At 47.9% G+C, this 12,573-nt stretch overlaps 1 protein-coding gene across 3 annotated transcripts in view; it reads right to left on the bottom strand.

Moving 5' to 3' along the window:
- TRIO (trio Rho guanine nucleotide exchange factor) overlaps nucleotides 1–12,573 on the bottom strand; it is a 390,266-nt gene that overhangs the window by 165,097 nt on the left and 212,596 nt on the right. For all 3 annotated transcript variants that reach the window (XM_060092734.1, XM_060092735.1, XM_060092733.1), the window contains exon 10: nucleotides 8,192–8,314. In XM_060092734.1, the coding sequence (XP_059948717.1) occupies nucleotides 8,192–8,314 (123 nt within the window). The remainder of the gene's footprint in view (nucleotides 1–8,191; nucleotides 8,315–12,573) is intronic.

The raw sequence follows: 12,573 nt of genomic DNA, 5'->3' as shown, positions 1-12,573 counted from the left end.
TTTCTGTACATCTAAAAGTTGTCTAAAAAAGTTTATTAAAAAGATGTATGTGTGGGCTTCCCTGGTGGTGCAGTGGTTGAGAGTCCACCTGCCAATGCAGGGGACATGGGTTCGTGCTCCGGTCCGGGAAGATCCCACATGCCGCGGAGCGGCTGGGCCCGTGAGCCATGGCCACTGAGTCTGCGCGTCCGGAGCCTGTGCTCCGCAATGGGAGAGGCCACAGCAGTGAGAGGCCCGCGTACCGCAAAAAAAACAAAACAAACAAACAAAAAAAGATGTATGTGTATATATGTACACACACACACAGAGCAGATTTTTAAAAAACAGCCTTCACCTAGGAACAGGTCCTGAGCACTGCCCACATATTCTGTCACCTAGTCCAGCGGTCCCCAACCTTTGTGGCACCAGGGACCGGTTTCGTGGAAGACGCTTTTTCTACGGACGGGGCGGGGGGATGGAGGGAGGATGGTCAGGCGGTCATGCGAGTGATGGGGGCGGCAGAGGACGCTTCGCTCGCCCGCCTGCCACTCACCTCCCGTTCCTAACAGGCCGCAGACCGGTACCGCTTGTGGACCCCTGACCTAGTCCTCCCCTCCAGGGAGGCTGGCCCCTGGCCCCTCAGCACAGCCCCTGGGCAGAGAGAAAGCTCTCCTCGCGACGGGCAGCTACCAGCTTCAAGGTTCCTGCTGGGCAGGTTCTGCATACACGTTGCCCCCAGAGGCCTCCGCTCATCAGAGGCCGCACAATGAGGTGACATTCCTGGGGACGGTGGCTTTATGGGGATCCACGTTTCCCTGCGGGGCCTCCCAGGACCGTGGTCTGCAGCTCTGAGCAGAGGCACGACGGGGCCTCGGCGCTGGACGGAGCAGACAGCGTAGCACGCTGCACGCCGCACGCACACACCTGTCAAGAGCCGAGTCCTGCTTTCGCATCTACTGTCACTAGAGCTGCGAAGCCGCCTCCCTCTTGAGTTTAGTAAGTGGATCTGCGGGTGACAGAGCCTCCCAACACGTGCCAATTCTGAAGGCTTTCCGCCCCTTGGCCAGCAGGTAAAGACAGTTACAACAATCAACGTCCCAGAGGGAGAAGCGCATCTCTGCATGATCTGGGACACGAAACAGCACTCATTGCGTCTCACCTCTCATTTTACGCTCGAAGACCCTGAGCCAGTAGGAAGGTCTCTGTGGCTCTCCCTCGGCACAGCAGTAGGTGCTGCCGGAGCCAGGGTCAGCCCGCGGCCTCTCTGAAACCCAAGGCCAAGGCCTCCCTGTGCACAGAACCTACCCTGGATCCTTTGGCCATGGAAGAAATGGATCTCCGTGTGTTCATAAACATACGGATGAGAAATGCCAGCTTTGGAGCACTTGCTCTGTGCCCCGAAGCAGCCCCGTGACAAGGACACGATTTCACTTCTACTTTATAAGCCAGAACATGGAGACAAAGAGGTGCAAAGAGCTGGGACTGTCCCCAAAACAAAGGCCTCGGCCAGGGGTCTTCTCAGAAGGGAAGGTTGAGTCACTCAATCTTAGACTTACAGCAGGGAGGAGATGTCAGGTAAAGGAGGCTGTTTTTGGGTCTGAAGAGCCTGGAGTTCCCTCTTCCACCCACTGCCCTGTCCCCAGGGCATCTCCCCCGGGGGCCCAGTTCCTGGTCCATGGGGTGGGATACCAATCCCTGCAGCGAGCACTGAAGGAGATACTGTAGGGCCAGGCCGGGGTGCGCCCGAAGAGCTTCCTATTTTCTTGAGAAATAAATTAAAATTGCACAATGTCCTAGGTCTCAAGAAACACAAGAGCCTTTCAAAGGAGGATGAGACCTTCTCTTCCCTACAATCCATAGCAGCTACAGCCTGGGTCTTACGCAAGATGGCCAGAGGCTGTATTTAAAAACTGGTGTTAAAAAAAAAAAAAAAAGATGGGTTTTCTTGACCTTAGGAAAGATAGGAAAGGAGGAAAACACAAGCATGTCACCCCTGAAGTCACCCCTGAGTTTCAGGTGTGCCGGAAGTGCCCACGTGCTGTGCTCAGAGCATCCTCCCGGCAAAAGCTGAATGAGTGCAGGAGAGACCCCGGGGGCTAGAGAATTGGCCTGATTAGCTTCTGAAAATCCAGAATGAATGTTTAAGGTCTCCTGCTTTCCTGAATGCCACACTTCTTTATCCTGGGAGACAAGTTAATTATATCACACACAAAAAAAGTTACTGACAGAAATGGCTTCCTGGAGAACAACTTCGAGATGTTTACATCTTTGGAAGGTGATTTGAATCCCAAGGGACAAGCAGACATGAGAGAAGGCACCTACGGGAAGACGCTATGCCAGAGATGTACTGACTCCTAGTAGAGAAATCTTCTGTGCTCTCAAAACCAGCTTCTTCCTTGAACCAGAATTTTCTCAGCTTTCCTGGCTGCTGTACTCACAGCTTTTTAAATCTAAAAAGGGACATTAAACTTGGACAATTATTTAGAAGGTAAAAGAACAGGTGACCGTCAAAGAGCACCTTCCTTTCCCAGAGTCATTTGCAAAAAGCTTCAGGCGGAAAGCATTGTTAATTTCTTTTTTTAAAACTCCTGCGTGAACATGCAACGTGGTTGCATCTGCCACGGTCTAGAAGTTCATTAGCACGGAGTCATTGGATAGGATCTATTACTCAACAGTCACTGTACAACATAAAGAAGGAATGGATCTTCAGATGAGTCACAAGGAGGTTCTCGGGTCTGCCGGACTGTGTGCAAAAATGGTCCAACGCGGGCTTCCCTGATGGCACAGTGGTTGAGAGTCCGCCTGCCGATGCAGGGGACACAGGTTCATGCCCCGGTCCGGGAAGATCCCACATGCCGCGGAGCGGCTGGGTCCGTGAGCCATGGCCGCTGAGCCTGCGCGTCCGGAGCTTGTACTCCGCAACGGGAGAGGCCACAACAGTGAGAGGCCAGCGTACCACAAAAAAAAAAAAAAAAAAAAAAAAGCGGGGGCGGGGGGAATGGTCCAATGCTTCCTGATGTGGCTCTAGCAATGTCTGAAACAACCTGAGACCAGGGGCCTCGCAGCGAAGTCGAGGGCCTGCAAAAGTCACACCGGCTGCACAACTCACTGCCACCAAGGACACAAGAGGCTCTTTTTGGGTTCCCCTTCTCAGAACACTAGAACTGTTCTACAGAATAATCTATATTTAGTAGGTCTTAAATGAATTCAACCATAAGATTTTTGACACTTCGTTTCTGAGTCTCTGTCATGTTACTTTACCATGTCATGTTTTGAAGAAGTTGACTTTAAGAAAAATTCATTAAATAAACGGCTAATTCAATATCTTGAAACTAAAGATTGTCTAGAGACAATTTAGAATTCATTTTACAAAGGACCCTTCAAAACACAACCCCAAGACACACACTAATTCACCTTAAACTTAACTATGAAAAAGAAATTTCTTTTCCCTAAACCCAAAATGTGTTTTACCTTTGTGAGTATGTTTCACAAAACGAGAAAAGGCTCTTTATTAAGCACTAAAGATGCTTCTGTTCCTGGTTTTAAGGTGCCTCCAAAGGCCATTCTGTCCAAAGAATACATACATCTAAAGCATGTCCGTAGATCTCCCTCTGCCATAGGACTCGTATTATACTTTGTTTTGACAGAAAGCAATCGAAGTCAGGAGGGTGGAGGAGGAAAGGCGGGGAAGGCATTCCCTCCAGAGGCCTCGCCCCCTGCACGGGAACAAGACTGACGTCACCGTCTTCTCTGGGAAGAGGCAGAAAGCTTTCCAAGAATGAAGCTACAAACACAGAGCGCACAGTGGCTCGATACCCAGGCCGCTGTCTGTCTAGCCGGAATTTGCTGCACGTGGAGCCACTTCACAGGACAGACCTCTCCTGGCTTAAAATGCTACCCTCCTCCCTCTTACGCCCCTCAGAGAATCTTTATTGAACAAGCTGGGGGGGCTAGAGAGAGAAGCCCACTCTATTTCTTCAGGTCTACAGCCCCCCCCCCAGCTTACTACGTTTAGTCTGTTCTTATCGTAGAGGGGTCCAGGGTGGCCCCCCCGTACTCTCAGGCAGGGCACGCTCCTTTCAGAACCAGCCGGAAGCGGGTCTGTGATACACAGCGTCTGCAGGTACACGGGCGGCGAGCACCGGGCTCCAGAGCCCCATCAGGGACCACTCGGGACCCGTCACACGACACACACTGAGCTGGACGCGTGTCTGTGGACAGAAGGGATCAGAGACTTTCACCCTGAGGCAAGTGGAGGGGATTTATCATACGTGAGGGGCTGGTCCCCATTCACAGCCACCCACGACAGACTGCTGAATGCCCACTCTGGGCAACGGCACGTCCCTGTGTGCCTCCTGGCTACAGTTTTATCAGCCAGAGACGCAGAAACCGGCCGCTGCCGGGGGCGATGCGGGGGTAAAGTGCACAACACTCCCTCTGAACCAACGGTACCTAAAACATGCACCAGCATCAAGCGACATTCTCCAAGAGACGGAGGGCCTATAAACATTTCATACCAGAAGGAAAAGAACTAAGAGAAGGAGAAGCTGGAGATGCTGGGCCAAGAGGCCAGAAGTGAGGGGCCAGGTCCCAGCAGGGGGTGGAAGTGAGCACACGGCCAGGTCCAGGGCGGAGCGCTCAGAGCCTGCCCCCAGGCAGATTTGCAAAGGAGGGAGGCCCGCAGAGAGGGGAGGCTGGGTGTCTGTGCGTGGCTCCCCAGGCCCTGGCAGAATGAATCCCTGGCACACGACTGGTGATTATATGAAGACCAGAGGGAGGGAAACTGGGTGCAGAGGTTTGCAAAGTGAGCAAAAGGTGTTTACATTTAAGGTTTTTGTTTTTTCATGCACAGTTCAGACTTGGGCTTAAGGACTTTCAATTTAAGGAAAAGAGGGTCAGGTACCCCCCTTAGAGTCCCAGGGTCAATGTGCCAAAGATGATAAGAAAGCAGTGAGACTCGGCCGGGCAGCAGCGGGAGCTGAAAGGCCCCTGCCTTTCTCTGAACCAGGGGTAAAGGCCGTCCTCCCTCCACTCTGGGGCTCGCCCTAGAAACCTCAAGACGCAAACGTGTCCTACAAAGGAAGTGTCTCCCTCTTGCTGCCCCCTGAGCCCCTGTGTTGACGGCTTTGATTGTCATCTTAGATCTGAAGAAGTAAGATTACCATGAAAAGATAGGGCGAGGGTCGCCGCAGAAGGCACCACAGGAGTTAGAAGAAGGGGTCAACAGGTGCTGGACGCACACGAGGATGCTCGGCAGGCCAGCGCCTTCACGCTGGAACCGAGCCCACGGCCACGGGTGAACGTGCTACTTGGGGCAGGAGCCTCCTCTGGGTTTGGTTGTTTGCAGTCTCGCCTCTTAGATTCTTTGGTGCCTGAAGTCTTTGCTCAGAGGATCCAAATCTCACATCCATCCTCAAACCACATGGCTACAGAGCAGTAGCTTATCTTATGGAAAAATCAAGGGGAGATGAGACAGATTTTCCACATTTCTTCTGCTACGAGTGGAAGGCAAAATACTGTCCAGCGACCGTAAGTAGGGACGTCACACGTAACGCAGAAAAGAAAAATCCAGAGACCCATCCCGGTGCGGCAAGCCCACTGAACACAGAGCCTCTTCCATCCCACTTCTAAGATCAAGAATGCAGAAGGCTGGGTTGTCACTTTAACTTTTCATACAGAGACTTTTACAGTGCAAAGGAGGTAACTTTTTAAAGGCATTTTTCCTGAACAGGACTGAAGTGCAGTTTGCTTTCTTATCTCATGACTCTAATCTCACATCAGTTTCCTGACCAACCCAGGGTACAACTGAACCCCCTGTCATGTAAAACCCGTGGACGCACCCACTCCAGCTTATTTTGGTGGTATAGATTTTGAGACTAAATCACTAGATGTATATTGATACTCTTCCTTTTATAACTGAAGGCTCTCTTTATTTCTAATAATGTTTTTATGCTTTCAAGTCTGTTTGCTTAATACCAATAGTCCTATACCAGTTTTCATTTGCTTAATATTTGCCTGGTGGATCTTCTTCTAACACTTTACATACTTTCAGAATTCCTGGGTATTTATGTTTTAGGTTTGCCCTTTGAAAACAATACACAGTATGATTTTTAAGAAACTATTCAATCAGAGAATCTTTCTCTTAACAAGTATAATCTATTTTGCATTTACTGTAATTACTGCTATTTGGGGACAAATTGCTACATCTTATTTTGTGATTTCCGACATGATTTTGTTGTTCTCCTTTCTTTTGCTTCCACTAGACCCATTTTCCTGAGTTTTACTTGTCTGGTTTTCTGTATTTCTTTTCTCTTTATACTTATGGGAGGTGGTGCTTTCTATCCCTGCATTTAGTAGTCATTCAAAAACGGTCACACGCACCCCTGTCTTTACAAATCTGAGACAAGCAACACCTCCTGCCGTCCTCCTCAGGACACCTCTCCACCTTCTGTGCTCAAGCGCTCCGGCGCTTTGCTCCGTCCTGCTTTTAACTACCACCCAATTCTACTATCTGTCTAAGTGGTCAATCCTTTGATTTACAAGCATATTTACCAATTTCTGTGCTCATTATTGACCTCAAGCCTTTCTTCTCATATTTCCTTTCTATTCATTAAATTAACTCATTCAACAAATACTGCTGGATGCTTAGCTGCACCACGCCAGCCTTGTTCCAGGCACCAGTGACAGAGGAGTGAACACCACAAAACCCCTGCACTCGTGGAGTTTAAATTACAGTGGGTGCTTCCATGATTCTGACTAAACTACACACTTCAGTTCTCCTGTAAGTAAGTGAATGGTAAACTCTCTTGGTCTTGGTCTATATTTTATTCTCACTGTTGAATGACAGCTCCACTGGGTGTGGAATTCCGGGTTCAGAGTTCCTTTCCCTCAGGACTCCATCCCACTGTCTTCCAGAATCTGCAGTTACCGGTGAGAAGTCAGCTAAGAGTCATTCTCACGGTTGTGATTTTGTTATTTCTCTCTTCTTGTCGTTGAGACTCTGCCTTTAGTGTTCCTCCGTTTTACCATAATGTGTCTCAGTTTGGATTCACCCTACAATTTCTCTTCTATTTTGCGGTACGCGGGCCTCTCACTGTTGTGGCCTCTCCCGTTGCGGAGCACAGGCTCCGGACGCGCAGGCCCAGCGGCCATGGCTCACGGGCCCAGCCGCTCTGCGGCACATGGGATCTTCCCAGACCGGGGCACGAACCCGCGTCCCCTGCATCGGCAGGCGGACTCTCAACCACTGCGCCACCAGGGAAGCCCCTACAACTTCTTTTTAAAACAACTTTTACCCTAGCTCCTATATTTTCCACATATATACCATGGCATGGTAATCTCTCCCTCCTTCACTTCTCTTTCTTTCAAAACATAAAACAAAATGAAAGGCACATTTACCAACGTGGGAAAGACCTGGGCGAGATGCCATACATGACACTAGCACACACACCTTACTTCCTCTCCAGCAGCCCTCACTGTGCCTACTTTCCAGGTAAAAAAGTTAACCTCAGGGCTTCCCTGGTGGCGCAGTGGTTGAGAGTCCGCCTGCCGATGCAGGGGACACGGGTTCGTGCCCCGGTCCGGGAAGATCCCACATGCCACGGAGCAGCCGGGCCCGTGAGCCATGGCCGCTGAGCCTGCGCGTCCGGAGCTTGTGCTCCGCAACGGGAGAGGCCACAGCGGTGAGAGGCCCGCGTACCGCAAAAAAAAAAAAGTTAACCTCAGAAAGGTTAAGAGACTTTTCCAAAGCCACACAGCTGGTGAGCATTACAGACAACATTCCAGCTCCACAAATCTCATGCTCTTAACATACAACACCCCCACCTCCTGTTTCTGAAGCACATGACTTTAAAAGAAATAGAAAAGGGAAAAGAAATGCTGGCCCATCCTTACAGAAATTCAAGGACTGTTATTCCCTGATTATGAACGGGAATTTTACAAACTAGTCAACAGACACTTGTACAATAAATATGGCAAAAATATCCAAGACATTTTTCTGTTTCAAGAACTTTGCATTTACAAAAGGGTCAACTGTCTAAATCATCTTTCTGCCCAGGCAATGACAGCTTCATCTGAAATCTGAGCACTATCTCGGAATCACCTTCAAACATACGTCATTAAAGCTAAGTCAACAGAGATGGGGTTAAAACTGTAATTCAAAACCAACCACGTAAGTATTCATGGAAGAAAATAGTAAAAACCATTGTTTTACCTGTGCTACTTCTTCAAAATCTTCATGACGTTTCTGCAAAGCTCTGGCCCGATGGAGAGATTTCCCCACACCTGTATGTTTGCTCAGAAATGCTTCTCCATGGTTCTCAATCCAGTCCAGCACCTACAATGAAATACAGATATATATGCCATAAAAACCATGCCTGCCTTGATCAGTTTTAGGGCTATCCATTAACGATACAGTCTCCTACCTAAACTCTATAAGAAACAAGAAGCAAAGGAGAAAAAAATTGGGAGCGACTGGACAGTAATCTAACACGTTGAGAATTACATCTTCTGTCAGCTTTCCCACCACGATTTTAATCAGCTCTTACTTTAATAGTGCAAGTCTGTCCATGTATAAATATTACATGCAATAATGATTAAGTTAAATCTCACCTCAGTTTACGCAGGACTGAGCCAACAAAACTGCCTGGGTTTTGTGTGAGATAGTGGTCATCACGTCACAGAGGAGCAATTTAACGTAACATTTTTATAAGGCTCAAAGCTTCACAACTCAGACAATTCAAGTTTAACTACAGAGTTCATGTTTTTCTGTCTCTTCTAAAAGACTTGAAACATGTAAGTAAAACCCAAGAAAACAAAACAGTTAAATGCCTCTGTCCTGGTCTTCGAGGATAATTTATTCTATAAACTAAGCTGTTGTGAAAGCTAAACATTCCATGAATTTAAATACATAGGAGTTCTTGCTAGTTGAAATCCACCACACTAAAGCAAAAGAGTAAAAGTAAAGCAGGGCAACCCAGCGTTTTTAAGTCACAGCTGGGGCTGAGTAGTTCACTGGCTACTGTACTTGAGAAGCTGCAAAACGCCAACATCATCAAACAACATATTTAAGACTACATCAAATACACATTTGTCTCTTTCTGATGGAGAGGGGATAACCAGCAAAAAACTAAGTCAGTGACGTCTTTAGCCAGAAACTTTCCTTAAAAGATATTTAAATATCTGAAGACATTCGTTCACGTGTTGCAAAGTACCGAAGGCCACCTCGGATTCTGCAATTAGTAACCATGGTAACTAAGGATGCAGATCAAAACAATCTTGGACTAAAGATCTGCCTGGAGCCGCACAGCTAGGACAGTGGTCTGTCTAGAGGGCAACCTGGAAGCGGACGAGTCACAGCCCTCCACTAACTGCAAAATTAAGGGGGCCTTAGGGTGGGGAATGCAGTGCACAGCTTGGGGAAGACAGTGGATAATACTGCAATAACTGTGTGCGGACAGGTGGGCACTCAATTTATGCGGTGATTGTTTCACAATGTATGCAAATGCCAAGTCACTACAGAGTACACGTGACACTAACCCAACACTGCATGTCAACTATATTTCAGTTAAAGTAAATAAATAAAAGCAGCGTTAATTTGAGGTTCATTGCTACAAAAGGGATCCCTTGCCCTTTGTTATCTCCGCCACTGGGAGATCAGTGGTGCTGACGGACGTCTAGATAACAAGAGGCAGCTGCTAAAGGCCTGTCCAGGGACAACCGGACTCGTCCTCTTCTGCTGCACACCAGTGACCTTCTGGTCTGACTGAGGGTCCTTTCTGCACAGGGCTTAGCAAAGTTAGCAGTGCGTGTAAATAAAATGGCTCACAAACCTGCATAAATCCCTGGTGGTCCTCTGTAAAGAGCCTTGTAGAATGAGCAGGTAGGGTGTGTGTGTGTGTGTGTGTGTGTGTGTGTGTGTGTGTATACGCACACACGCGCATGCGGGAGGACAGGGCGGGGTACGGAGGTCAAGCCTCGCAGCGCAGCGGCTGCTCAGGCTAAAGGTACATGCTTACCTTATTACCACAGTTCATTCCTGAACCTCTGTCTACACCACGCCCTGCCAGTCGCCCGGGGTCACACTGTCAAAGTGATTCCTACTGGATCCATTTGTATTCTGTCTGTCCACCTCCCAGCCCTTCTGAGAGCTCCCTCTTTACCTTTCATTTCTAGCCCCCTGCCCCACAGACACGGGGTAGCCCTTCTGAGCTGCAGCTTCCCGCCTGCTCAGTGGGGATAATAATGGGGGCCTGTGAGTTGTCAGGCACCTTAATATCCTGGCGTGGCAGGTACACAGCACACAAGCCATCCCCACCCACAGACTGTCCCCAGAGACGGCTTCCACATAATGTCAAGCTCTTTGGTGGCACAGGCTATGGATGTTCCATTGCTTTTTAACCAGTGCACTTAGTACATTATTTTTCTTTCTTGAGATTGAAGAGAGAGAGAGAGGCCTTCAGTATCACCATTAGAAAGTAATACCGCATTCACCACCTGCTATCAAGCTGCTGTTTATAGGACAGTCTCTTAGTACCTATTACAGAACACAGGTCCTCTCTCACTCCTGAAGAAACACCCAATGATAATTTCAAGATGTCTCAACTTCAAAGAATGGATACAGTTCACGGAATGTGCCTTTCGGTATGAGGCCAGCACCAGGCAGAAGACCAGGATCAGCTATATTAAGCTTGAAAGGAGTTGAGAGATACGTAAGTAACACCTGTGCCACTGTCCACTTGCCTATCAGATCTGCATGAAAGACTAGGAGACTCTTTTTTTAAACTACAGCTATAGTATCTGCTGTATATTCCTCAACATAGTGTAAAAAGAAAAATCGAGGTTTGGTAAACAGCAAACCTGACGAGTACTGATGACTCAATACAGACTTGAAGTAAGGGCACAATTTCAAAAAGTAAAAGACAAACACTTTTTGGTAGAAAGAGCTGGAAGGAGCAAAATACAGTCTTTTTTAAAAAATAAGAATTTGTTTTTTCAAGCCCAAGAAAAGTTGCTTCAGAAAGCATAAATTGGAAATAAAAGCTATTATGAACCAACCACTCAGGGTTACAAATGGGTTACAATTTTTCTTTTATTAGTGGTTCCTTTTCACAGACTTGTAAATACCAAGTGAAATTATATTTCCAACAAACATGAAAGTAATTCAAAGAAGACTGTACAAATTCCAAGCACTTTTTAAAAACAATTGCAGACAATTATGAAATCTAGCTCATATTCAAAACCAAACTTCCCCACGAGGATTTTGCTTCTCATTAAGTCTGAGAATGTTTCCTGGGAAACATTGCCAAGGAATCCTGAATGAATGTACCTGCCCAAGGAGCATTTGAAAGACAAGCTTGTGGAACCTTTCCATTTAAAACATAAAAATATTTGCACGTCAGGGGCTCCATCAAGCTAGTCCAGCCGGCCCCCTCCCTGACTCAGCCGTGGTGGCAGCTGCCCTCTCCCTGCCTTGGGACCTTCACCTGAAGAACAACGTGCTCTCTGAAGCCGGCTCCAGGAAAAAGGGCAAAAGCCGGTCCTTCCCACGGGCACCTGGTTCACAGGCAGGAGAACAAGGCTGGGAGGTCGACACCGCCCCCTCCTTGTTTGGGGAATGTGGGGCAAGCTCGTTCCTCTGTACCTCAGTGTCCTCTAACAGGCACCATGATAGCCCCAAGGTCAAGGTCGCTCCAAAGTGAGCCACCAAGACTTAAAACACAGATAACTCTTCTCAGCATCTAAGTCAAAACGTCAGCTGTGCAGAAGATCTCAGATCGTTTAGCTCCCTGTCTGTCTGTAAGGTAATTATAAGATTGAACGTGACGACGGCAGTATGATGATGCTCACCTCTTAACGAATATTTGCACTGCTGTCTGAGAGCCTGCTATTGAAGCCGGCCCTGACGTACACCACACCACCAGTCCTCACGGAGAGCTGGATGGGGGCACATCGTGACTCTGTTTCACATATGAAGACACAGGACCAACGGCTACCAAGTGCAAGAGCCAGTCTGTGGACCTGGACCCCGGAAGCAGGGTCCATTCTCTTAGCCTCTAGTCTCCACTGCCTCTTCAAGTCAGCACAGCTGGCACACAGGTGGCAAACTGAGGAAGGAAAGAGCTGCTTTGCTTCAGGACAGTTCAGGCTATTGGGTAAATGACCTCTGATGAAGTGACACTATTATAATAGACAGCAGAACGGGGGGAGGTGAACCAGCAAACAACACTGCGCCTGGATCACATGCCTCGGGAACTGGCCACTGTTGCCTTTTCTACTCTCACTCATATGGCCGAGTCTGGCCATCCTGTACAATCTCTAAAGTAATTTTCTGCCATAAGCCCCTACTACCTAATATTCGCTATGTTTTGTGGATTAATATTTCTAAGTAATTACTATTTAAGAACTTACAACTAAATACTAAACCCTTGTCAGAGAGGAGACATTCTCAAGGCCCTGTGTCAACAGCATGCAATATAAAGACCAATGTAATGACATTTTCCCTTGAAAATGTAGAGGTGTTTATTTCTAATACTTACTAGAACAGCCCTGTATCATCACCATGCACCACGTCATTGTCTCTGGCATCATTTATTG

The sequence above is a fragment of the Mesoplodon densirostris genome, chromosome 3 (assembly GCF_025265405.1).
Source record: "Mesoplodon densirostris isolate mMesDen1 chromosome 3, mMesDen1 primary haplotype, whole genome shotgun sequence".
Classification (NCBI taxonomy): domain Eukaryota; kingdom Metazoa; phylum Chordata; class Mammalia; order Artiodactyla; family Ziphiidae; genus Mesoplodon; species Mesoplodon densirostris.
This window is presented reverse-complemented; position numbering and strand designations above follow the sequence as displayed.